The sequence below is a fragment of the Paroedura picta genome, chromosome 2, assembly GCF_049243985.1.
Source record: "Paroedura picta isolate Pp20150507F chromosome 2, Ppicta_v3.0, whole genome shotgun sequence".
Lineage (NCBI taxonomy): Eukaryota > Metazoa > Chordata > Lepidosauria > Squamata > Gekkonidae > Paroedura > Paroedura picta.
Window position 1 is genome coordinate 92,183,269 of NC_135370.1, and position 26,961 is coordinate 92,210,229.

At 42.9% G+C, this 26,961-nt stretch overlaps 3 protein-coding genes across 9 annotated transcripts in view; 2 read left to right on the forward strand and 1 right to left on the reverse strand.

The window, feature by feature from the left end:
• ABCC8 (ATP binding cassette subfamily C member 8) overlaps positions 1-1,853 on the forward strand; it is a 118,621-nt gene extending 116,768 nt beyond the window's left edge. For 6 of the 7 annotated variants that reach the window (XM_077321624.1, XM_077321625.1, XM_077321622.1 and 3 more), the window contains one exon: positions 1,625-1,853. In XM_077321624.1, coding sequence (XP_077177739.1) covers positions 1,625-1,762 — 138 coding nt within the window. In that variant the 3' untranslated portion in view covers positions 1,763-1,853. The remainder of the gene's footprint in view (positions 1-1,624) is intronic. The other variant, XR_013228302.1, reaches the window with a different exon arrangement.
• A 5,961-nt stretch (positions 1,854-7,814) lies between these two features.
• KCNJ11 (potassium inwardly rectifying channel subfamily J member 11) lies at positions 7,815-10,616 on the forward strand. Its single transcript, XM_077321613.1, has one exon. The coding sequence runs from the start codon at positions 8,934-8,936 to the stop codon at positions 10,131-10,133; it is 1,200 nt and encodes a 399-aa protein (XP_077177728.1). The 5' UTR covers positions 7,815-8,933; the 3' UTR covers positions 10,134-10,616.
• Positions 10,617-17,642: 7,026 nt separating this feature from the next.
• The window catches only part of NCR3LG1 (natural killer cell cytotoxicity receptor 3 ligand 1), a 33,597-nt gene continuing 24,278 nt past the window's right edge, over positions 17,643-26,961 (reverse strand). The window contains exon 11 of the mRNA XM_077321614.1: positions 17,643-26,897. Coding sequence (XP_077177729.1) covers positions 26,557-26,897 — 341 coding nt within the window. The 3' untranslated portion in view covers positions 17,643-26,556. The remainder of the gene's footprint in view (positions 26,898-26,961) is intronic.

The window sequence follows — 26,961 nt, forward strand, 5'->3', positions numbered from 1 at the left end:
TTATTTCAGCTATCTATTTAACAAAGCTGAAATGCCAGTAGCTAAGCAGATGAAGTACTTGAGTAGGTGAAAGTAGTAAAAAAAAGCTTGAAGCAACTACTATTCTGCTGGGGTAGGCAGAATAACAACCAGCATCAGAGAATTACATTTGGCTTCTCAGAACTAATGAGCATGTCCAGTAACTTCTACTAGTCGTGAACAGAGGAAGAGGTGAAGGAGGCAATTTTGAGCTCAAAGGCAGTTGAGAAGTAGTGACAGAAGCCCTCTATGATCAGGGATTTATGAAAGATCTGATAGAAGACATTTAAATAGGAGTACCAAGTACCATTCCTAGAACAGGGTGAAGTGACAGGTTGCACTCCAGTGAGCAATGATATTTCAGCAGAATGAAAGTATCAGATTTGTCTTTTATTTGATTTCTATCCTACCACTTTCCATAGACTCATGGCAGGTTACATAAAACAGATTTAAAAAAACCAATAAAACCAACCCCCCTAATAAACATAAACCACAAGAAAACGGCATAGTCCCCCTTCCATCCCTATTATCAGCCGTATCACAGGATGGGGGGTTCACTTGATGGTACCACCCCCAGTTGTTCCTAACCTTGGCCTCAACCAAAGGCCTGGCAGAAGAGCTCCATTTTACAAGCCCTGCAGAACTTAGACAGCTCCATCAGGGCCCTCAGTCTTCCAGGAGCTCATTCTGCCAGGTCAGGGCCAGAACTGAAAAGGCCCTGGTCCGGGTCGGGACCAGGCGTGCTTTTTTGGGGCCAGGGGCCACAAGCAGATTAGCACCCACAGAGTGAAGAACCCTGCAAGGGGCATAAGGAGACAAGCGGTCCCTCAGATAGGCAGGGCCCAAGCCACGGATGGCCTTAAAGGTTAATACCCAAACCTTGAATCTGATCTGGGCCACAACTGAAAACCAATGCAGCTGCCTCAGCACAGACTGGATATGGGCCCTCCAAGGTGTGCCTGTGAGGATCCTCACAACTGCATTTTGCACCAGCTGTAATTTTGGGGTCAAAGACAAGGGCAGGCCTGCATAGAGCGAGTAAAGGTAAAGGTATCCCGTGTGCAAGCACCGAGTCATGTCTGACCCTTGGGGTGATGCCCTCCAGCGTTTTCATGGCAGACTCAATACGGGGTGGTTTGCCAGTGCCTTCCCCAGTCATGACCGTTTACCCCCCAGCAAGCTGGGTACTCATTTTACCGACCTCGGAAGGATGGAAGGCTGAGTCAACCTTGATAGAACGAGTTATAGAAGTCTAATCTGGAGGTGACCTTTGCATGGATCACTGTAGCTAGGCAGTCCGAGGGCAGGTAGGGTGCTAGTAGCCTCATCTGGTGAAGATGGAAAAATGCCTTGTGTGCAACACCTGCAGCCTGGGCATCCATTGAAAGGGAGGCATCCAGGATAACTCCCAGGTTTCTGGCCGAGGGAGCTATGTTGAGTTGCACCCAACTAGAGTGCTTCCTGTCCAGCTGCCTTTCTACCCAGCCACAGGACCTCCGTCATTGAGGGGTTGAGTTTTGATGGTGATACGAATTGTACAGATGTATTTCTACCTTTGGCAGTTATTATTATATTTATAATTTTTGTATGTCTATTTGCTTTGCAGCATCGGGTGAACACTATCCTTAATGCGGATATGGTTATTGTAATGAAGAGAGGAGTTATTCTAGAATATGAAAAGCCAGAGATTCTGCTGGAACAAGAAGGCAGCGTATTTGCATCTTTTGTCCAAGCAGACAAGTAGATTAATAACTTGTATCTTTGAAAGAGCAATTTTAATATCCATTATCTAAACATGTAAATTACCTGTAAATAAACATTATTTACCAAATAGAGTGCTCTGTTTCTCCATTTTTGAAAACATCCAATCTGTTTTACCACATAATTATGACAGGTTATCTTTTCCTGTTCAGTTTTTTGAGACCTGTTATTCCTATACAGGAATTACCGTTTACTTGTTGGTACTTGAATCTCAATCTGATTCACCTCTTAAATCCATTGCAAACCAAAGAATTCTAAAAAGCACAGGTACAAAAAATCAGGTTTAAATTATATAAGATTATAAGATTCCTCAAATCTTCAAAATTCAATCTTAAAATAACAGCCTCACATCTGCCCAGCACTTGTTCATGCCTAATTAGCAACTAATCTAAGTAGTTCCATAATTGTGGAGCAACCAAGAATACCTCCACGTGTATTGTAGGCCAGGGGTAGTCAACCTGTGGTCCTCCAGATGTTCATGGACTACAATTCCCATGAGCCCTGCCAGCGCTTGCTGGCAGGGGCTCATGGGAATTGTAGTCCATGAACATCTGGAGGACTACAGGTTGACTACCCCTGTTGTAGGCCTCTAAATATGTTACCTGTGTTCATCTAGATTGTAGCATCATATTTCAAGACTGTGAACAATTAAGTGGAAATGTTCAGGAAATTGTGCTGCTGAAGTTAGCTGAAATATGCCCAACTAAGCTTTTTCTTGTATTAGTAGTTCAAACACTCACAATAATCCCCTGGGAAATTATATATTTCCCCATGAGCTCACTGGCAAAATTCCCATTGGGGCTGAGGAAATGAATGAGAAAATTTGATCAATCTCTAATCCACTTTGTGAAAAGGATCCTGGGAATTCCAAACTGTGTTTCTGGTGCTGGTCTCAGAGAGGAACTTGCACTGAGATCAGTGGCATCACCTGCATGGTTCCAGTATGAAGGTTCTCTTTTCTATAAGTGGCTTTGAGCTATAAGCCAAAGCAGAATCATTATGATAGCAAATGGTCCAATGTTAGAATTCAAGGGATACATATGGAAACCCTGCAGGAGTAAAGTTGCAGCAATTCAAGAAAGAAAATAATAGCATTAGGATATCTACTACTTTTAGAGCTCATAGAGCTTATTATTTTCCATTGGTCTCTGATCCTCCCTAACTTTGCCCTGCCAGCCTCTTTGACATTTTTAACAATTACTTCCCATAGCGGAGCATTTCCTTTTGCTAAGTTGAAAGTACTTCCATCAGAAAAATAAGATGAAAATTCCTATTCATTTGTTCGTGGCAGTGAACATACTATTTAAAATATCAATGCTTCAGTGCCGTATGAAAATCACATTTCCTCATTCTGTAAATCTAAAATTATTATATCTCTATGTTTCTGCCTTTGAATTTACAGACTACAAGATCCAGAGATTTGAAAGAGCTTCTTCAAGGCCAGGCCTTTTCATGCATGCTTCTCAGGCTTTGTAGCAAAGCAGTTTGCTTGGCTATTGTGATGCAAGTTTTTTGTAATATCTATGACTTTATATTCTCTTATCACTTTTGTCAATACTTTGTTCCGGATACTTGTTTGATAAACATTGTTTAATGGTTGTTCTTTTCACCATTCCATGATAATAGCTTTATAGCAATTTACTGTTGCTACGGAATTACTTATTCAGACAGTGTCCTCCCTCATGCACACTGAATTGTATGGTGGCCCTGTGGCTGTCTCAATTCATGATAGTCTGTCTCCCCTTTCTTGTTCAGATTTATTTAACAGGACTTGCTTTACACTGCATTATAGTATATTATGTGGTGCTACATATTCAATCCCTTTCTACATAATCCCTAAAATCAAATTTTCCCTTTTCAATGCGGCCTAGGGTTACCAATTCCAGTTTGGAAAATTCCTACTGACTTGAAGTTAGGGTCTGGGAAGGGTGAAGTTTGGTGACGTGATGCCATTCAAGACAGCCATTTGCTTCAAGGGAAGAGATCTAGTCTGAAGATGTTACAATTCTAGAAGAATTCCAGGCCCCACCTTGAAGTTAGTAACATAAGAGGAGCCCTACATTAAGATCACAAAATCATAATTCACAGTAAAACAACCCCTCTGCCACCAATTAAATATTAAATGTTAAGGGAATATCCATATTTCAGAAGGCGTATCTTCCCATGATGTCCTGATGGATTTTTGAGTTCTTCCAGCCAATAGATGTTATGGTGTTCTCTTCCTGGCCTTGACTATAGGCCTAGTAGAATAGCTCTGTCTTGCAGGCCCTGTGGAACTGATCAAGGTCCTGCAGAGCCCTGATTTCAGTTGGCAGAGCATTCCACCAGGCCAGGGTTGCTACTGTGCCTGTTCACAAACTACCAACTCTGTAGTAATTCCATATTATTTCACTGAACTATTCTGAAAAAAGTGGCCTGTAGATCAGTGGTCCCCAACCCCGGTCCAGAGACCGGTACCAGTCCATAGATCAGTCGGTACCGGGCCGGAGCACCTCCTTGTCCTCCTCCCCGGCTGCTGCCTCGGGGGCTGCCTTGCCACTCTGCCGCCAGCTCACCTTTGGTGCTCTCCAGTGGCCGCCATGGCTGGGGCTCCCCCTTGGCGTGGCACTGTGCAGCTGGTGCTGGCAGCACCCCTCAGTGAGCAGCAGGAAGTCAGGGGTGCTGGCAGGAAAGCAAACAGAGCAAGGGCTCAGGCAGCTGTGACATCCCTTGGCAAAAGACTACCCCCCCGGGCCTCAGTAAAATTGTCAAGCGTTGACCGGTCCCCGGTGATAAAAAGGTTGGGGACCACTGCTGTAGATTATACTTTACTGACAGTCCATACAGTCAAGCCTTGTTCACCTAACAAAATACCTTATATTTCTTTAAAAGTCAGGTTAAAAGGGAAATATATAGCCCCATTGGTAACTGTTGACTGACTGCAGGAGAATGTTTTGAATGTATAATTTATGGAGTCCAGTAGGTATGGCCTAATTTTTCTCCCTTCATTCTCCACAGCTCCAGGCCAATGCTGTAATCCTATCTTGTAACTCAACCATTAGCATGCTGTAGTGATGCTTTATTTAGCACTGTAGAATATGCCATAAAAACACTGAGGGAGAGTTATGCCCTAAGGTAATTAGGTGTAAGAATGTAAAGTAATTATTGTTCTACATCCAGCCATAGAACCAACAACTGCTTATTTTAGAAGACCATGGTTGTTTTCACATTCAAGACACCATTGCTTCAGTTAACTTTAATATTAATGTAAACTCTATATTATTATTTGGATATCAGCTTTTATACTTTTGATAGGGTAAAGTAGTTCTATAAATTCTTCCAGATGAAGGCAATTCAGGACATTCTTCTTCCAAAATTGAATCATATAAACAATCCAGTATCTACTTATATGTTTATTGAATATAAATTCAAACTGCTCTCAAAAATATTGCCGCACATTATGTAGTGAAACTAGATAAATCCCACAGGGGTATCCCTGTTAGTCTGATGCAGCAAAAGTAAACAGGAATCTGTTGGCCTAGGAATAAATGTGTTTGTCCCATACAGAATAAGGCCCTCCCCCAGATAAACAGCCAAGCCTAATCACATAGAAAATATTTAATAATAAAAAGTGTTGATAAAGATCCCAGGGAACCAAGCCTGAAAAATAATCTGTGCATAGGATCATACCTGTACTTAAATTGTAATTAGCTTTAACCTTCTTACTAAGATTTAATTACCTGTATTTAACAGTTCCCTTATGAGCACGTCAAAGCTTACTTGGTGTAATGGTTAGGAGTGCTCATCTGACAGGCTGGGTTAGATTCCACGCTCCTCTACATGCAGGCAACTGGGTGACTTTGTGCTTGCCACAGCACTCATAAAGCTGTTCTGACCGAGCAGTAATATCATGGGTCTCTCAGCCTCACCCACCTTACAGGGTGTCTGTGGTGGGGAGAGGAAAGGGAATGCAATTGTAAGCAGCTTTGAGAATCCTTCAGGTAGAGAAACGCGGCATATACGATTATTTTTCAAATTATTATTATTTCTTTACTTCATTTATAGCCCGGCTTTCTCGCTTAAATTTAAGGCAGATTTTAAACTATTTTTAAAATTCCATCAAGCAGCATTGTTGTTGTTATCAACCATTCAATTGTATTCAACTCTTGGCGATCCCATGGCACAGCTGTTGTCACAATTCCCAATCCTGCACCGCCTCCCTCAGCTGTGCAATGTTCTGGCCAGTGGCCACCTTGATCATGTCCAACCACCATGTTCTTTGTCAGCCTGGTTTCCTTTTTCCACTGACCAATCATAGCATAATGGCTTTTTCCACTGAGTTGAATCGCATGATATGGCCAAAATAAGTGAGCTGGAGTTTTGTGATTTTGCCTACCAATGATATATCAGATTTTATGTGCTGTAGTATTTCCTTGTTTATGATTTTTGCTGTCCATAGAAGCTGCAGAAGCCTTCAACACCAGAGTTCAAATGAATCAGTTCTTCTCTTGTCTGATTTTTTCATTCACCTTTCACAGCCATAAGTGGCTACTGGATATATGATAGATCTAACTAATCTACATTTGGTAGTAAGGCTTATGTCCTTGCTTTTCGATGTTCGGTTCAAGCACATCACTGTTGAGTGACCTAGAGCAATTTGATGCTTTATTTCTATACTGCAATTGCCATTCTCATCGATTTGTGATTGAAGAAAAATGAATTATTGAACAAATTTTATCTCTTCACCATCAATTGTTATTGTGGCATGTCTGTTTTGTGCAGTGGTCATTATTTTTTGTCATTTAGTGTTTAAGAAAAGGCCAAATTTCTTACTTACTTCATTGACCTTTTCAATCAGCTGTTCCAGGCCTTCCTTAGTTTCTGATAGGAGGGTAGTATCATCCGCATACCAAGGATTATTTATATTCCTTCCTCCAATCTTAATTCCAGTGTTTGATTCTTTGAGTTCAATCTCTCTCATAATGATCTCAGCATACAAGTTAAACAGGAAAGGGGGAAGAGTACAGTCTTGGCACACTCCTTTATTTTGAACCAGTCAGTGTCACCAAATGGTATATATACAATGGTTTCTTGGTTTGCAGCATAAAACATTCAATAAACAATGCAGTGGGACTACAGAACTGGGAATAATAAGAAAAACAAAAATATGGGTAAGGAATGATAGAGCATGATGTAGAAAGTGGGTTATAAATGTAGAAGACAATGCAGTAAAAGCCAAGTGATACATACAAAAAAACACTGCAATAGAGTACAGAAATTATTTTCTCGTATGTTCCATTATATTACAGCTTTAACCTGTTCTTAAAAGATCCTCCTGAACATTTCTATTTTGCCCATTCTGCGAAATTATTGACCTCCTCAAGCAGGCCTTTCCATTATGTGGGAGTATCACAGATGTTTGTGAAAGGGCAGTTACTGATTTTACCCCCCCCCCCCTTGTAGGAGGGCACCTACAGGAGGCTTTGCTCAGACAAGTGAAGCTGCCATGTCAGGATGCAGCAGAAGAGGCAGCACTTAAAGTGTGCTCAATATCTTATAATCTTCAAATAGTTCTTTCACAGGACAGAAAAATCAGAACATATCAAAATTCTGTGGTGGGCCAGAGAAACTGCTAGTCACGCTGTGGGACTGATTTGTAGAAAGTCCCATAACAGTGATATATAAAAAGGCAAGCCAAAAATCAGGGATTCGTGTAATGGTAACACTTGTTACCCTCAGAAGTACCAGCTGAATGTGTTAGCACACACAAACATACCAAGCACTTTTGATCAGGACTCAAGATTTGGGATTTTTGTTCTCATATTACAGGTGTAAAATCAACACAACTGTGGAAAGTTTCCGTTATCACATTTTCCTTATCATTGTCCTCACTTTGAACACGAGTTTCACATACAAAGATTACAGGCTGTACTGTCTGCATTTCTCAGCCTTTTGACCCCATTGTTGACATTTTCCCTTTTCCCCATAGCTTGCCAACATCCTTCATGCATCTGATCTCATCTGATAGATTTATTGCGACAAACTGTTTCTGGCGCCACAAGAGTTTTAACATGCACGCCGTTTTTAAATAGGTGTCCTTGCCTTTCCTTGCATTTGATGCCATCCAGCTACTGAAGTAGAACATTCACCATCTGCTAGCCCTGGGGTGACATTTCAGCCTCTGCCCCATCCACTGCTGGAGGCGAAGCAAATTTAGCTGTGCTTCTTGGCTTTAATTCACGCCCTGGAGAAGAAAAGTTCGTTTTTGCACTCTGCTTTTTACTACAATCGCCTTCCCTTCCTCTCCCCACCACAGAGGTAAGTGGGGCTGAGAGAGCTCAGCGAGTACCGTGCCTGGCCCGGGGTCATTCCGCCGGCTGTCTGCGGAGAAGCAGAGATCAAACCCAGTTCTCCAGATTAGAGGCTGCCGCTCTTAACCACGAGACCAATGAGCTGGTTGCCACTCGACCGTACTCCCGTCTGGGTTTGAAGGGGTTTGGGCACCTCCAGTCTGGCAGGGGGACGGGCTCTGAGGAGGCACAACGAGCGAGCGAAGTCCCTTGACAGCTGATGCTGAGGTGCTCTCTTTGCCACCCCCTTCCTGTGCCAAAGCGAAGGGTGGCCTCGAGGGGGACGGACCTGCCAAGACGCTCTGCGCAGCGCCGCCGGGCCCAGTGGGAGCAGCAGCGGCGTCACCAGCGCCGGGATTCCCTTGCGCAGCGGCGCCCCCTGCCGCCCTTAACGAGGCAGCGCCTCGGCCTCGCCGCGCCGCGCGGCAGTGTGACCAGCGGCAGGCGTGCGAGCAGGTCCAGTCCGGCATCTTCCCTGGAGGCTGAGGAGCGAAGGCGAGCCTCGATTTGGCAGACGGTGCCTCGTTCATAATCCTCCGGCGTGAGGCGGCTCGGCTGCAGCCGTCACCGCCCGAAGCCTCCATTGCAGCAGCGCCTGCCTTCGCCTCCGCAAAAGCCCGAGCGGTCTGTGATTGGCATGCGCAGCTGGGCAAGCGGCTGGGGCCGGAGGAGGCGAAGCGCTGGAGCCAGGGGGGTCGGCCGGGCAGTCGGAGGGCCGGGACGACGGAAGGGGCTCTGCCGGCTGCTCCGGCTCGTCGCATCTTCGCCGCGGGCATGAGGCGCTGGTGAGCGCAGGGCCGGCGGCAAGGGGGGGGCAGGCCAGCCATGCTATCCAGGAAGGGGATCATCCCGGAGGAGTACGTGCTGACCCGCTTGGCCGAGGATGTCCCCGATCATGCCCGCTATCGCGCGCGGGAGAGGAGGGCCAGGTTCGTGGGCAAGAACGGCACGTGCAATGTGGCGCACAAGAACATCCGGGAGCAGGGCCGTTTCTTGCAAGACGTCTTCACCACGCTGGTGGACCTGAAGTGGCCCCACACGCTCATCATCTTCACCATGTCTTTCCTCTGCAGCTGGCTGCTTTTTGCCATGATCTGGTGGCTCATCGCCTTTGCCCATGGGGACCTAGACCAGAATACCCGGATGCACCTGCGGGGTGACGGTGGGGGGCTGGGGGCAGTTGAGTTTGTGCCCTGTGTCACTGAGATGCACTCCTTTACTTCAGCTTTCCTGTTTTCCATAGAGGTACAGGTGACGATCGGCTTTGGAGGCCGCATGATGACTGAAGAGTGCCCAGCCGCCATCTTCATGCTCATTGTGCAGAACATTGTGGGGCTGGTGCTCAACTCCATCATGTTAGGTTGCATCTTCATGAAGACCGCACAAGCTCATCGGCGGGCTGAGACACTCATCTTCAGCAAGCATGCTGTGATTGCCCTCCGGGAGGGCAAGCTCTGCTTCATGTTGCGTGTAGGGGATCTACGCAAGAGCATGATCATCAGTGCCACCATACGTATGCAGGTGGTGAAGAAGACCAGCAGCCTGGAAGGTGAGATTGTGCCCCTCAACCAGATAGATATCCAGATGGAAAACCCGGTAGGGGGCAACAGTATCTTCCTGGTCTCCCCACTCATCATATACCACGTGATAGATAAGAACAGCCCTTTCTATGAAGTCTCTCCGGCCAACCTTCATCATCATGAAGATCTGGAAGTCATAGTCATCCTTGAAGGGGTGGTGGAAACCACAGGCATCACCACCCAAGCTAGGACATCCTACCTGGCTGATGAGATCCTTTGGGGTCATAGATTTGTGCCTATTGTGACGGAAGAGGATGGACAGTATTCAGTAGATTACTCTAAGTTTGGCAACACTGTGAAGGTTCCCACTCCTAACTGCACTGCCAAGCAACTGGAAGAAGATAGGAGCATCATGGACACCATCTCCTTGTCACCTAGAGGCACCACAAGGAAAAGGTCTGTTAGGTTAAAGCCCAAATTTAGTATAGCCGATGAGCCTTCCTGACACCTCATAGACTCAGCTCTTGAGTCTGACTGATGCAATAAATATACACTGATATGGCCTCTGTTTCTGTTATTGAGGTTAGTTCACAAGGTATGTACTGTTTGGTGCAAGACATCTAATGAAAAGTGGCCATACATAATTATCCTGACCTTATTTATTTGCACAATCATTTGGGATGGATAAACAGAACTGGGGGGATGACTTTTCATGTGGATTTTTTCTATGTATTGAGCTATGTTATTTATGCTTTTGCATTGCAGAAACTTGATATAATATTTATAACTTATATAAAAACATACCTCTGTCCCAGTAAAGGGAGTTCAGTTATGTGGAATTTATGATAAGAACATTGACTGTTATTATTTATGATGATAAAAGACAGATGGTAGTTCTAAAGGTTAAAGATGAATATTTTGTGGCTTGAAGAAATAAATATGCATATTAATTTAATCCATAAATAATTTGCATTTGGTCTTTTGTATGTATGAGATCTGAAGTTTTATTGCATCCATAAATTGTGTTAAAATTAAGTTTGATTCATTTGTGTCCCCAATTTATGTTTGTTAAAGCAAGTTAAAAAAAGTTCCAAAAATATTAGGTTATTAAAACATTTGTAATAGTACCTGCATTAGAGTTGATAAAACTGCCTAATTTTGCATTTCTTGAAATAATTAAAACACAAGTTTAGATTCCCTAAATTAATAAGTACTAAGGAACTAACAGGCCAACACCTTTTTAGTATTAGATCCTTCCATGTTCCTACATATGTGTGGGGGAAGGATAGAATTTAATTTGAAGAGAGTAGAAATGTTTCTTTTTAAAAATCTGTTGTGCTGTTTTTCTGTTGCTTCTAGACTCAAACTTGCTGGTCAGTAGCAACAGCAGCATTGAAAAATGTGTCGGGGACAACAAAAATTGAATCCAATTTGCCTAGCTATTATGAATTTTGCACCCTGTCTTCTTCCCTTAACGTTCTTAACTTTAATAGACAATACACATTGAAAACTGTCAGAAGGAGAGAGAGAGGTGCCTTTAGTCAGGTAAAAATTATTGGTACAATTGCTTGGACAATTCAGGGACTGCTAAAAATAAAGCTATCTGCTAGAAACACCTGTATGGGACAACCCAAGTCAGGTCTGAACATTACGAACAAATTTAATCTATTGTATTGTGTTAACTATACAGTTGTGGCTCAAGTGCTTCTTAAGAAATACGTGGGATGCAACTTTTATCAACTAAACTTTCTGTGTGAATTGTAATTCCAAAGATAAAATCCCGATGCCTTTACAATAAGCATGTACTAGAGCTTAATACAGCTGCAGGTTTTGAAAGACTAGTTACTCAAACAAGTAGAATACCTATATTGATTGTCTTTTATTTTAAAAGAACAAAGTTTGAGTCCAGGGCCACCTGAAGTGTATGTGCACACAAAAGCTCATATATCTTGAATAAAACTTCGTTGGTCTTCAAGGTGCCCCTAGACTCTACACTGGTTCTGCTGCTTCGAATCAGCATGCCTACCCACTTGAATCTGTCTTTAAATAGTAATGCTTCTTGCATCCACTGCACAATATTATACAGTCTTTGATATAGCTCTAAGAAAAACGACAAAACTGGATAATTTTATATATCGGTAGCTGAAAAACAAAAGGCTGCATTTATCACAAAATAAATTTTGCTAAAATGTAACTTTCTAAGATCATATTGTTTAGCACAGTTAGGGAAGATTTTTTAACTTTTATCCATACAATGTATCGGTGGTGGAGAGTCACAGCCAATGTATGCCAACCCCATGGGGTTTTCAAGGCAAGAAACAAGCAGGTGGCTTGCCTTTGCCTGCCTCTGTGCAGCAACACTGGGCTTCCTTGGTGGGCTCCCATCCAAGCAGTATTTGGGCCAAACCCTCCTTAGTTTCTAAGATCTGACAAGGTTAGGCTAGCCTGATCCATCCTATTGAGGGCCCAGTTTGCTACATCTTTGCAATTCCCACCAATTGGACCCTCAGAGTAGGGTGTCAGTTGTGGGGAGAAGAAGGGTCAGTGATTGTAAGCCATCTGGAGACTCGGGCAGTAAAAATTGGGTTGCAAAAAGCCTCCTTCTTCCCATTCATGCCATTTCTCTGATCTCTAACCTTTCTCCCTGGCTTATTAGATTTGTTTGGATGAAATGACAGCTATACATGATGGGCCTGTCCTTTCCCCCCTCCTAGTCCTCACAGAGAGAGTGATTTAGATTAGAGAAATGGTATGAAAGCAAACCTGTAGCACTGCTGCTTCAGAAATTAGTAGTCCCATTAAGTGCTTTTAAAACACACAGACACACATACAGGGTGCTCCTGATCACCTGTCTTCCCCTATCTTGGCTTGTTTTACTCAAAATAAACTTGTATAAACATATTTCAAAGCTACCCAGAAATAAGAGCTGGCATTAAATAATATGTGGCAGTGAGGGAGGGGCTGAACTCTAGAGATAAATGAACCCTGTGAAGGTTCCCATGGATGATTGTAAACAAAATACAGGAAAGAAAAAAATGAGAAATTCCCCCCAAAGGCTTCTAGGTTACTGCAGTGTTTTCCCCCAATGGCTAGCTCAAAAAGGCAGACTGGCTCAAAGGTCACTCTGCAAGCTTCCATGGCATCTGTCTCTCAGACATTAGTCCAGCACTTGAACCAGCACAACAAACTGGCTCAACTCCACCCCAGCCCCTGACTCTCACAGAGCCAGTTCATCCCATCTTAGTACAGCACCTGCCAACCAATTAGTCCAGAAACCAGATTGCTGCCTAGTTTTGCTTTGTTTTTTTCTTATATAGCTCCTGTACTTGCTAAGCCAGCCTTCCTACCAGTTTTAGGCAAAGCTTATAAATAAAAGTTAATATTTGTTTGTTTGTTCGTTTGTTTGTTTTTTTCTTAGATTTTTAGCCCACCACTCTCCAGGGACTCATGGCAGGGTACAGCATAACCCCTCCCCCATAAAACATGATAAAACCCCATCCCATAACAAACAACAAAACAAAGATAAAAGAGGATAAAACGAGATTGACACTTCTGATGTATTGATTATAATATCAAACCAGGACCAAAGACCAAACCAGGACCAAAGATTCAAATTCTCACTCAGCTGCAGAGCTCAGTTGGATGAAACTGGGAGAGTTATGCCCTACTTCACAGGATTGTTGTAAGGGTAAATTGGGGGAGAGGAGAACCACATATGTCACCTTGAGCTCCCTGGAAGAAGACCAAAACAAAAATGATAGTTATCCTTGAAATGTGATAGAAATAGCTTTGAAGAAGCAAATACAGAAAATGGTGCAAAGCTTGCTTGTTCAAGAGGGTTTGAGTGTTTATTAAATGGCACATAATTTTAATACTGGCAGTTTGCATCCTAAAATTAGACTTGTGTCACATAGATGAGGTCTTTGAAAGAAAAGCTCTGTACACTCAAGCTACAAATGAGCTTTGAGTGATGTTCAGCGACTCATTCCTGTCACTGGAAAGCAACATACATGGCCTAGTGAAATACCACTTCCTGGAAAAAACAGCCACTTGCCTTCTGGAAAATGGCTTGAAGTGCCAACAGTAAAATGACATACCATAAGAAAATGATTCTCTATAGAAATAGGGTTGCCACCCTTGGCGGGAAGGGGCAGAGGTCCTGTGTGCCGGGGAGACATCTCTGCTTCACCAGCTGTAATCTGTTCCTGTGTGGCTGCAGGCCTCGTGAAATTCTGCACTGCTTGGAACTTGGCCTGACACATGTCTCCTGAAGGTGAAAAAAGTCATGCCATAAAGAAGTAGCAGCCCCTCACATGGCTGCTCTCAGACAGGAAAAGAGGGATTAAAAAGAATACCTGCATACCTCTCTCACTTCTAGGTCATATTTTGCACTGTGAAGTATGCTGTGTTGGATGATGTAAGAGAATCCAGCATGAGAAGACTGTCCCTACCAGCAGGAGGCCGATGACTGGCTGTGTCAGCTTTGACAGTGGTCACAAACAATCCAGGTTCCACCTTCATCTTTGTAATTTGTACATCGTGTGCAGGGATGTTCATGCACAACTGTACCCATAGAATCATAAAATCATAGAATCATAGAATCATAGAGTTGGAAGGGGCCATACAGGCCATCTAGTCCAACCCCCTGCTCAACACAGGATCAGCCCTAAGCATCCTAAAGCATCCAAGAAAAGTGTGTATCCAACCTCTGCTTGAAGACTGCCAGTGAGGGGGAGCTCACCACCTCCTTAAGCAGCCTATTCCACTGCTGAACTACTCTGACTGTGAAAAATTTTTTCTTGATATCTAGCCTATATTGTTGTAGTTTAAACCCATTGCTGCGTGTCCTCTCCTCTGCAGCCAACAGGAACAGCATCCTGCCCTCCTCCAAGTGACTTAAAGAGGGCTATCATGTCCCCTCTCAACCTCATTTTCTCCAGGCTGAACATTCCCAAGTCCCTCAACCTATCTTCATAGGGCTTGGTTCCTTGGCCCCAGATCATCCTCGTCGCTCTCCTCTGTACCCTTTCAATTTTATCTACGTCCTTCTTGAAGTGAGGCCTCCAGAACTGCACACAGTACTCCAGGTGTGGTCTGACCAGTGCTGTATACAATGGGACTATGACATCTTGCGATTTTGATGTGATGCCCCTGTTGATACAGCCCAAAATGGCATTTGTCTTTTTTACCACTGCATCACACTGCCTGCTCATGTTTAGTTTACAATCCACAAGTACCCCAAGGTCTCGTTCACACACAGTGTTACCTAGAAGTGTATCACCCATCCAGTAGACATGCTTTTCATTTTTCTGACCCAGATGCAGAACTTTACACTTATCTTTATTAAATTGCATCTTGTTCTCATTTGCCCATTTTTCCATTGTGTTCAGATCTCGTTGAACTCTGTCTCTATCTTCTGGAGTATTTGCCAGTCCTCCCAATTTGGTGTCATATGCAAACTTGATAAGTAGTCCCTCCACCCCCTCATCTAGTCTAGATCATTAATAAATATGTTAAAAAGTACGGACCGAGCCCCGAGCCCTGAGGTACCCCACTACTCACCTCCCTCCAATCTGATGAAACACCATTGACAACAACTCTTTGAGTGCAGTAACCAATTCCCTATCCACCTAACTATCTGAAAATCCAGATTGGTCCTTCAATTTATCCATCAGAACATCATGGGGAACCTTATCAAAAGCTTTACTAAAATCCAAGTAAACGACATCAACCGAATTTCCACGATCCAGAAAACCTGTTACTTGGTCAAAAAAGGAAACCAGGTTGGTCTGACAGGACCTGTTGGAGACAAATCCATGCTGACTTCCTTGGATCACCAAATTGTCCTCCAGATGTTTGCAGATCTAACTCTAACACTACAGATCTTGAACAGCCTCTCTGAATCACTATTCCCTGCAGTATGGCTAACAGAGCATAGTTAAAGTAGGATGTTTTGCTCTGCGCTTAGCATCACAAGTCAGGGGTAACTATAATGGTTCCTGCTACTCAACAGGTACAGTTATGGGGATTTGCTGAGCTGACCTTACAGTTGTTCAAAGGAAATGGAGATATCTGTGCACAATGGTAAGTGTGGATGGATTAAATTTCAATGATATTACCAGCAGTATCTTCACACTAGTGCTGACAAGTTAGTTAATCATTCTGTGAGCTTCTACTTTAATTTGGAGGCCTAGAACTGGGAATTGCATCTCTCAGTTTAATAGCCTGCAAAAGTTATCTTCAAAATGAAGACCAAACCAGTGAAGGCAAATCCAGCAAAGCAGGAACTGAGCAAACAGGATGGTGAGAGGAGCTTTGAAACACAGCCAAACTCAGAATGTCTTTCAGAAGGAGACAAACCAACCATGAAAAGTCTGTCCCTTTCATCTTGGGATAACATGTGAGTCTATTGGTAAGGGTGGAAAGCCTGCTAGCAGAGAACAAACTGATACATTTGTGTTATTATTCAGACTAGATAGTTTTTGCTCCATTAAACTCGGGATTTCTACATATCCTTCAGTAGACAGAATGTATTTGAAGGCCAGCAGGAGGGCAAATCCACTATAACTTATTCTTCATGAGTTACCAATGCAAAGAATCCAGATTCAGTGTAATAGGATCCCCATTGCTCAAGCCAGCAAGTCAGCACACTGGTATGTCCTTAAGAAGCCTTAGAGAAGTCTCCTTAAGAGAAATTCTACCAGCTGTCTCTTGTGGGTTGGTGACTAATGTGAAGAGCATATAATAAGCAGGTCACATATAAATGAATTTGCCTGTTAAACATTTAATCTTTGGATTTTCCCCCTTTCTGTGTTTGTTAATATTTTAGACTATTGCCAACATAATGTTTATGTTTGTCTGTTTATTAAACCATTTATACCATCTTTCCTCATGAATTAAAGCAACTTACAATATTAACTTTAAAAAATCCAATTAAAATCCAGAATAAAGTAACAAACACCAAATCTATGTTAAGTATTCCAAAAGATAGCTAATAGTAGAAGATAGTAGAAGATAGATATGTAAAGTCAGTGTAACTTTGCTTCGGACTGGAGATCATCAGTTAGGCAGTATTTCTTTTTAAAGTACAGGACCATAGAAGTGATGTATTCTTAAATCTGTTAAGCACAACAGGTGTTGAAGATAGTCCAGTGGAAGGATACCCAACTGGGGACTCATGAATCAGACACAGCTTTATCTTGCTCCTGGTAGTTCTTCTGAAAATGCTTCCAATTAGGAAGAAAGAGAGTCTATACTTAAGTACATTTTTGTATGCAAGATGTGCATGAAACAATATGCTTGAGCACTAAGGCTGCCTGATCTGGATGGGGAAATACCGGAGATTCTGGGGGTGGAACCTGAAAAGGGTGGGGTTTGGAAAGGGGAGAGGCTTCAATGGGGCATTTTTGTCAGGTGAAACAAAGGCTGGCCATCCTTGATCCAGTGGAGCCCTACGTTGATGCCAAATATCCTAGAATTACAACTGTCACATTATATTGCAAGGAAGGAGCCAAGGATACCATGCTGGAATACTTTAAAATAAATAAATTAAATAAACCTGGCAAACAGACTGAAACTGTGCTATACATTACAATATATATAAGTTCCTGCATTCAATGTATTGAAGGAAACGTCTTTATGGCTCCAGATGTAGCAATCAAGAACAAAGCTGTGTACATATCAGCCAAACTATTTATGTATTTCTGGAGGTGTGGGAACAAGGAAAAGAAAGCAGGTGGTAGCAGAGGGAGAGGAGTGACAGGTGAGGGCAGCCATTACAGGCAGAAATTATATTTGTTTTCCTGTCTAGGCAGTGTGGTGACAAAGTTAGGAATGGGAGGCTGAAACATATTGACAATTTCTGCTTTTTCCTAGCTGATGCTCTCATTTTCTGAGTCCAAACTATGGAAGGTCAACACTTTCTTTACATACTCATCTTTTCAGTCAAGTGTATTGATTTTACAGCCAAATAAGCCTTTAAAAAACAAAAGTACACTAGAAGGGCTGATTTCTAAATGTATATCTGCTTATGTGTTGTTTTCTTTGTCTGCTGTTTTAAAGTACCTTTGATTGCTGCTATTGATTGCTGCTATAGTTTACTGATAATAACTTTTTTATTTCATTGTAAGTTGTTTTATGCCCTGCTCAATTAGACACTGGAGAGTGTGGGGCAGAAGTGTTTCAAACAAACAACCCTGATTTCTCATTCAGGCACAGTTATTCAGTTGTCTTGCTTGCTAGTGGTCCACTGACATCAGCATAATTTGGATGCTCTCCCCTACCAGGGAAACTGAAAGGGAAAAAAATAACTTTAAAGAGCTCATGGTACACTCTCCAGTCTTGCAGTAGCATGCTGACAATACCCCCATCTAGCTCTGTATAGAGAGAGAAAGTCTACAAACGGTACTACTAGCACACATAGAATCTTAGAATTGGAAGGTATCTCCAGGGTCATCTAGTTCAACCCCCTGCAGAATGCAAGAAATTCACAACTACCTGCCCACCCACAGTGATCCCAATGTCATGCAGATATTATGCCCCCCCCCAAAAGAAACAACAACAGAATACTTGGCCTGTCTGGCCTGAAGGAAATTCACCTCCCAACTCCAAAGTGGTGATTGGCGTTTCCCTGGACATGCAAGAAAGGGTGACAGGAGCCAAGAATGGACACAGTCTCTTCTGCCTAGCCACTTAAAATTTGCCCAAATTCACAGCATCAGCATTTCTGTGAGGTGGCTATCTGGCCTCTGCTTAAAAACTTCCAAGGGCCCCATCACCTCCCAACTGTTCCATTAAAGAACCATTCTGCCAGGAACTTCTTCCAAATGTTTAGTCAAAAATTCTTTTGAATTAATGTCATCCCATTGCTTCTGGTCTGATCCTCTGGGGCAAGAGAAAACAACTCGACTCCATCCTCTGTGTGATAACCCTTCAAATACTTGAAGAGGCTCTCATATCACCTCTTAATCATCTTCTCTCCAGGCTAAACAGACCAAGCTCCCTCAACCTTTTCTCATTCGTCTTGGCCAACAAACCCCTCACCATTTTTGTTGCCCTCCTCTAGACATGCACCAGTTTGTCTGTATCCTTCAGTTGTGGTGCCCAAAACTGAACACTCTAAGTGAGGTCTAACCAGAGTAGAGTAAAACGATACCATCTCCTTGCACTATCCGGACACTATACTTTTTATATCTCTCAAAATCCCATTTGCCTTTTTAGCCACTGAGTCACACTGCTGACTCATGTTCAGCGTATGGTCTACTAAGACCCTCAGATCCTTTTTGCACATATTACTGCCAAAACAGGTCTCCCCATACTATAAAGATGCATTTGATTTTTCCTACCTAAATGCAGAACTTTATCATTATAGAAATTCATTTTATTCATTTTAGCCCAGTTTTCCACCTCCAGAATGTAACTATGCCATTTCACAAATACACCCTAAAATGTTGAGGGCACAAATAAAATACAGTGTCTCAACTGTGTAAATGTCGGTAATGCTCCCGTAAGAGCCTACTAATTGACGCTTTCCAAGACTGTTGGGGTACACATTTGTGGGGAGTAGCAGCCTCAAGGTTTTTGGTAACAGTGTCACAAGTCACCATATAGACCATGGTCTCCATGTCACCAAAACAATATTCCACACAGTATTCACTAGTACTGACATGCATACCTGATCATGCCAGCCCCAAGCCTGGGTAAATGGGGAGGGTTAAGGAAAGAACTGGCAACCTACCTTGTAAAAATTCTGCCAAGAATTTAAAACAGCAACAACAAAAAGAACCCTAAGAGAAACTAAACAAAAACCAACGAACCCCTCCGTACTGGGTTTAGGGTGTTGGACTACAATCCAGAAGACCTCATTTTGAATCCCCACTCTGTCATGAAGCTTGCTGGATGACCTTGAGCCAGGCACCTACTCCCTCACACAGTTGATGAGTAATAAAATCTCTGCCAGTAAATTCTTCAATGCCAAAGAGGGCAGAGCTCTTGTTCCTTACTTAGTTCAGTAGTACAGGGATTTCAAGCAGAAGCAACTTTTCTCTGTGCTTGCCATTTTTTTCCATCTGTAAACTGATAAAAGGGCCATGATAAAAGTTATGTAGTAGGACTGCATTAACCAGATTTTTCCCATCACTACAACACAATGGCAAAAGCAGTGTATGTATCTTCCTTGCAGCTTTTAAGGTTATAGAGACCCTGTTGTTATTCATGGCAGGACCCTGCCCTACAGCATGGCATAGTGTCCCCAACAACCAGTGGCACCCTCAATAGTCTAGGCTTGTGTCCGAGCCAGAAACTGTTAACATCTGCCAAGACCCTGCTGGGCCAGACTCCATCTTTTTCTCAGCCACAGATTCAACATGACAGTTGCAGCCTGAACCATGTATTGTTCTCCTCTACCCCCCCTCTCCCCATTGTTCTGCTGATTAAGTTACCAACAGAACTGTGTTTGCCTAGGGCAGTGGTTCTCAACCTGGGCATCAGGACCCCTCTGGGGGTCAAATGACCCTTTCACAGGGGTCACTGCAGGGCAAGCAACTTGGCCAGGGGGGGGATATCCACACAACAGCCTTATAGAATAGATCAAGATAGAGCGCTTGTCTGTCTGGAGCAGTGGAAAAGAGCAAGATCAGCATGGTGGAAACCCCGGGGGAGGGGGGAAAGCAATGAACTGGGAAACCCCGGGGGACGGGGGGAAGCAATTTATATACAATCATGAACATTGGTCAATTTTGGTTTAATTTCTGAGAAAGAACACTTGCATAATTTTATGGTTGGGGGTCACCAAAACATGAGGAAATGTATTAAAAGGTTTTAGGAAGCTTGAGAACCACTGGCCTAGGGGCTCCTAGGCAATCTCTTGTTGTCTCACACCTATGACCACCCTGAGCCAATCTACCAGGGGAGATTGCTCTCCCATCACCAAAGCTATGCCTATTGAGACAGGATGATTCTCTTTTTTAAGCTCATCAAGACCCATCTCCTACCCCAGACAAGCCATTATCCTCACCTATAAAAATTCCATTCTGTGCTTACCTGGTTCCCAGCATGTATACTGGCTTTCCCAAGCCAAATTGTGTCTTCTGATTCAGATCCATTCAGAACACTAAATACATGCCACTCATTCTCTGCCTCTCTGCTCTACAGGACAGGTAAATATACTGATTGACATCCTCTTTCTGCCTTTATTTTCCTATCCACTTGAATGCTAGTGTGCTAGATATTTTTGCCTATTTCTTTTTGTTATTTTCCTTCCAATAAAGATTGTTATTATTTTACTATAACTATCTGTTGTTTGTCTTCAGTTCTAAAGGATGTAATCACCTTGTAAACACTGGCCAATGATCCTTATGTTACCAAACCTCTCGCAACTGCTCAATATACACGTGTCTTTGGACACGCTTGTGTGCGTTTCTGGTAAGACTGTGCTAGATAGCAGGCTGCTATTCAAATACAACTTTTAAGGTATTTGTTACTGTGGGTAACTCAAAAGAGAAAGAACATTCATGGATTTGGTTCTCAAGAAATTCTGATATTAAAAGCAGCAACAGGTTGTTTCATGGCTGACTGACTGGAGATTATGGGAAGTAAACTTGAAGTGTTCAGTAAGCAGTTCAATGACTTCATACTATTTTTGATTCATAGAAGGAAGGATAAGTGATACAAAATAACATGTCCTGTGCTCGACTATTGGGATATTAAAAGAAAACAGGCTCAAGAACGTTGAGAATGCCTCAGTCTCATCAGACACGCATTTGGGAAGATATGTGACTCCTTGGTTTAGGAGAGTAAGCTGGGCGAACATCATGCAGAAGTTGAAGTACAATCAATTTTGAAGGATACTGATTAAGTCTAGATTTCAAAGTGATGACAAAGATATATCCAGCTTTCTATCTGACTTTTCAAAATCATGACGGGTACATAAGGAAAAGGAGGTGGGCTATGGTTTTGTAGACTCATGTGCTCATTCTTTTCTGATTGTATGGCTTTCCCATGTGAGTACAGACCAGGCTTTCTCAACTTTTTTACTATTGAAAATGCCCTGAAACATTATTCAGTGTTCAAGAAACCTCAGAAGTGACACAATCATGCAGAATTTGGTAGATCCACCTTATACTTCTCTCATAATTCAACATTTCCTAAAATGTAATGTGCTGTCTTTTACTACATATCCAACATAGATCTAAAGCCAACTTAATATGATCAAAAATGAGACTACATACAGGTGTTGCTCTTTAAGTAATACATTATCAATATATATCTTCTTTCTTGATGCAGAGCTTTTCTCTTTGCCGCCCCAGGTACATCCCGTCCTAAGTGTATAATATACACTATTTATTTATTCATTTATAATTTATTTACTGCTAGTGGCGAGATATTGGGTTCTTGATATAAAACATACAGAATTTTTCAAGAGGAATATAAGGACCAAATAAAAGCCATATAAACCTAAAAAACATAAAAAGATAAAATTTCAGTTTCCTTCCCATAAAAATAAATGTAAAAGTTTCTGACCAAATAGTGTAATTTACTACATAATTAGGCATATTAACTTGAAATTTCTTATGCACATGTTAATTTAGCATTTACTAGCTTGTACATAAGAATCGTAAATATTAAAATTGCTTCTTCTTAGATGCAAATAGTAGCCATAAAACACATTAATGTATTACGTTGAAGTTAAAGCATTCTTGGTAAGGTTCTTATAATTAGAAGTAATGTAATGTAGAAGAAGTATAATTAGAAGTAATGACTCCTGTTTTATTAATACTTCCAGAAAGTTCATTTAAAAATGGTCATCTATACACCGCCCGTGGCGCCGCGGGCGCCACGGACTATATAAAAGAGTAAGGGGTTGTGGGGAGGAGTTAGGGCGGGACCAGTCCGGGATAAAAACTCGGAGGCCCCTCCGAGTGCCACTCGAGGGCCAAGTGGCCAATTGGGAGGCGTGCGTAGCGGGCCTCCCTATTGGCCACTTGGCCCGCCACTCCGATTCTGAGCACAGCGCGGCTCGCAGTTGCTCCCGGCCTGACGTGGCGAGAGGCGCGAAGATCCCTGCTTTGCGCCTCTCGCCGCATCAGGCCGCTGCCACACAAAGACCCCGGCAGTCACGCGGAGCGCGGCTGCCGGGCCCTCCCTGCCTCCCCCGCCGCCGCTCACAGGAGGGAGCCGCCACGGAGAGCCATCGCCGTGGGACACAACAAACTGTAAGTGCCTAGAGCCTGCTGTATCCCTTCTACAGCGGGCTATATTGGATTCCTGAATGCTCTGTGGGACCCTGTGCTTCCCAGCGCTTCTCTAAATGTTCTGGTCAGCAACTGGCAAGACAGAATGCTGACCATCATTGATGAGATAGCTCACTGGTGTCCTCTTCACCCCTGTCTCAAGCAAGCCCCTTGGTACACTGAGGAGCTTTGTGGCAAGAAACAAGAATGGAGACAACTAGAGCAAGTTTGGAGGAAGACTCACAATGAAGCCTCAAGAACATCTTATAGAATGCAGGTGAAAGCCTACGAGATGACAGTGAAGCCATTAAAACATAACTTTTACTCGACTACCATCATGTCTGTGAACTCATGCCCGGCACAATTGTTTAGGATAGTTTGGTCTCTCACTGCCCGGGAAGAAGGGCACCAAAACAATAGTCAATCAGTTATCAGCTGTGAGGCATTTGCGAGTCATTTTGCAGACAAAATCTCAACACTCTGTCATGACCTCCCTCCAAACTTAGATACAGAAAGTGAACTAGAGGCCCCTTAGCCATCTCTGGAAAGAACACTGAGTAAATTCAGACAACTCATACTGACTGAAGTAAACAGGATGCTAACAGGAGCATGCAGAGTCGTCTGAAGCTCAGTCCTTCAAAAAAGAAGGTCCTATGGCAAGGCAATAACAGATAATGTGAGGAAGCACATTTGCCCAACCTGGATGGTGTGCACCTATGTCATAATTAACATTGTTGTCTTTTCTCTAATCAGTGATATAAGTTTATCCGTCTCTGCAAATTCTAACATCTTCAAACAGCTAATCCTCTGTTGTTGGTATTCTTGTAGTTTTCTCATACTGACCATATAAAAGTCTTGCTGCTGTTATCCTTAACACTGGGGCTTTTTGCACGCCTTCAAAATCGCACAATGGTTGCCAATTGGAAACGCTATTGATTTCAGAGTCGTCTGAAGCTCAGTCCTTCAAAAAAGAAGGTCCTATGGCAAGGCAATAACAGATAATGTGAGGAAGCACATTTGCCCAACCTGGATGGTGTGCACCTATGTCATAATTAACATTGTTGTCTTTTCTCTAATCAGTGATATAAGTTTATCCGTCTCTGCAAATTCTAACATCTTCAAACAGCTAATCCTCTGTTGTTGGTATTCTTGTAGTTTTCTCATACTGACCATATAAAAGTCTTGCTGCTGTTATCCTTAACACTGGGGCTTTTTGCACGCCTTCAAAATCGCACAATGGTTGCCAATTGGAAACGCTATTGATTTGCCATAATGCACGACGTCGTAGACAATCTGCCACACACCTGAAACCAATCTGCAAAAAGCGCTTCCTTGTAGCGCTTTCAGGGGAATCCCAAAAAGTGGATTCACCCTCCGGAAAGCGCTACACTCTTGCAACCAATCTGCAACACTAGCGAAAAAGACCTGTGGGTTAACATTGTTGCGGTTTCTTCAAAGTCCCTCCTCCTGAGCCTGTCCTCCAAACTTCCGGCGAAGCGATCGCCATTTTTTTTCTCCGAGCGAGCGGGGATAAACGCACCAGCGAGCCTCTTTCTGTTTAGAGGCTTCCCTGGCTTCAGTCCTTCACCTTTAGTCACTAAGCACAAACCACATAAAAGCCCGTTTGCTGAAATAAAGTCCCTTTATTTTTTACACATTAATTCAGCCGAAAATCGGGCCCATGAGAGGGGGGGGATTTTTTTTTCACTCGAGGCAGCGTGGCAACGATCATACAATCAAACGACAGCTCACATTAGGCAGCTGGATGGGTCTCTCCGTTGCAACGAATCTACACAGATTCGTTACAATGGGTCTGTTTTTTTTAAAAAAAAAACCTTTCTTAAAGGGAAAGGGGCTGTTTGGGAGCATGCTAACGGCTGCCCATTGGCTGCTTGACGGCCAGGGGCGGGACGAGCTTGGCAATAGCGCTTCCTTTTCTGCCGAGACCGGAAGCTATGGGAAACGCTACAAAACGCAACTGGATTCCACTACAAAGGCATAACGACGAATTCCACTATTTTAAATGGCGATTTTTCATTCAGTGACCAATTTGCAACAAAGATCCCGGTGCGTAAAGCCCCACTATTTTGCTCCCTTACATATTTGGGAAACAGCCTCCTGGGAGGAGACTGTCCACCCTGATTGGCCTTCCCCTTCCAGCTCCCACCCTCCCTCCCTCCTTGCCTGCTAGAAGCCTTGTGGCTGAGGCCTTCATTGTCATCCACGAGGAGAGAGGCAGCGACAGGGCTTTGTGACCCGCAGGTACACTCCTGCTGGGAAGGAGCGGGAGTTTGCAGCTTCCCTGTGGGCTGCAAAGCCCTGTCGCCGCCGGCGGAGGGTGGGGCTTTCCACTCCCTGTAGCCCTGGAAGTGCTCTTGCTGCGGCGGCAAGAGCACTTGCCTGCCCAAAGGGATTCTCCCGCAGCAACACCGGCTCACTCCTTTAGCTCACTTTGCAGGCCAAAGGGAGTCGCAGCCACCCTCTCACACCCTCCTGCCTGCTGCCCCTTTCAAAGCCTATTTTTAAAATGGGCTTTGATACTAGTCATATATAAAAGCAAAATTCCATGGTTATTTTCCAAGAGTTTATCTGTCAGTTCTTAAAAAATCACTTTTGGCCTCATTTGTAAATTAAACTTCAAAATCTTTTGTATAGATGCATGTACATCCAAAATTTTGTATAGATGCATCCAAAATTTCTTTGGGTACCACATACGGTAAAAAGTTCCTTCATGTTATTCACATTTACAATATTTACTTGATATATTTTTATATATTCTACCTAATTTATCGATGAGCCTCTTGTGGTGCAGAGTGGTAAGGCAGCCGTCTAAAAGCTTTGCCCATGAGGCTGGGAGTTCAATCCCAGCAGCCGGCTCAAGGTTGACTCAGCCTTCCATCCTTCCGAGGTCGGTAAAATGAGTACCCAGCTTGCTTGCTGGGGGGTAAACGGTAATGACTGGGGAAGGCACTGGCAAACCACCCCGTATTGAGTCTGCCATGAAAACGCTAGAGGGCGTCACCCCAAGGGTCAGACATGACTCGGTGCTTGCACAGGGGATACCTTTACCTTTACCTTACCTAATTAATCTAGTTATTTATCTAATTTATCTAATTTATTTATGTACCACTTATATCATTTTATTAAAAATTTGCTTTGCTAAAACTTGATGTAAATTTAATCCCCTTCAGCCACATTCTTTCCCAACAGTGGCTGTATCCATATAGATGTTTTACTCCATATTGGCTTCCTTACTGCAGCATATTTGGAAACATCTATATTACATGGCAAAATTAGAAGCAGACAGGGACTGGCTACACGTTTATCCTAATAACTCCACAACAAAATTGGCTAAACTTCAAAAAAAATCTAAGAACTAGTACATTGTTGCAATAATCCATTATAATATTAAAATTTTATACAGACCTCAAAATTCCTCATTAAAAAAAAAGGCTTGAAAAAGTCCATTGGTAGCTGGGGGGAAATGGCAGTTATGGAGAGTTGACTCAAAGTAAGTGTGGAAAAAACTTCCATGTGGATGCTGTGTTGCCACTGTGAATGCCTGTTGACTCACAGTGGAAAGTAGGCCTTCACAGAAAATTGTCTCCATGTGGAAGCAACCCCAAGAAGAAGTCAATTTGGCCCACATCTTTTGTAAATTAGCACAATCTGTATGAATTGAATTTTGCTTGCAGATGGTCATTCAGATCTTGTGATGTTGCTTTTTCTCAGCTCCAAAATGTATATTTCTTCCCAGTGCTCAACATCCATAGTAACTTCACATCTGATCTCACATTTTTGCTCCTCTTCTTCAGTTTTAAAAGTTACATAAGAAATAAAACTAGATCCATCATTGCAGTTGATGTTGTCTATTCTTTGATCAACTGGAAATAGTCCCTTGTACCAGGAAACATAGGCATCATCTGCTTTTATTCCATGTACTAAACAACGGAGTCTTACATTCTCACCTGACTTTGGGCTACTGGTGATACATTCTATCTTCAATGGAGTAAGGACTTTTTCACTGATGACTCTATCACCTAAAAAAAGATATATTGGAGAGGAAATTATTCTGAAATGAATACTGATCACTGGAAGGGACAC

What these genes read in the sequence shown, in the direction of transcription:
- KCNJ11 (XM_077321613.1), top strand. Translation starts at nt 8,934, where the DNA reads ATGCTATCCAGGAAGGGGATCATCCCGGAGGAGTACGTGCTGACCCGC.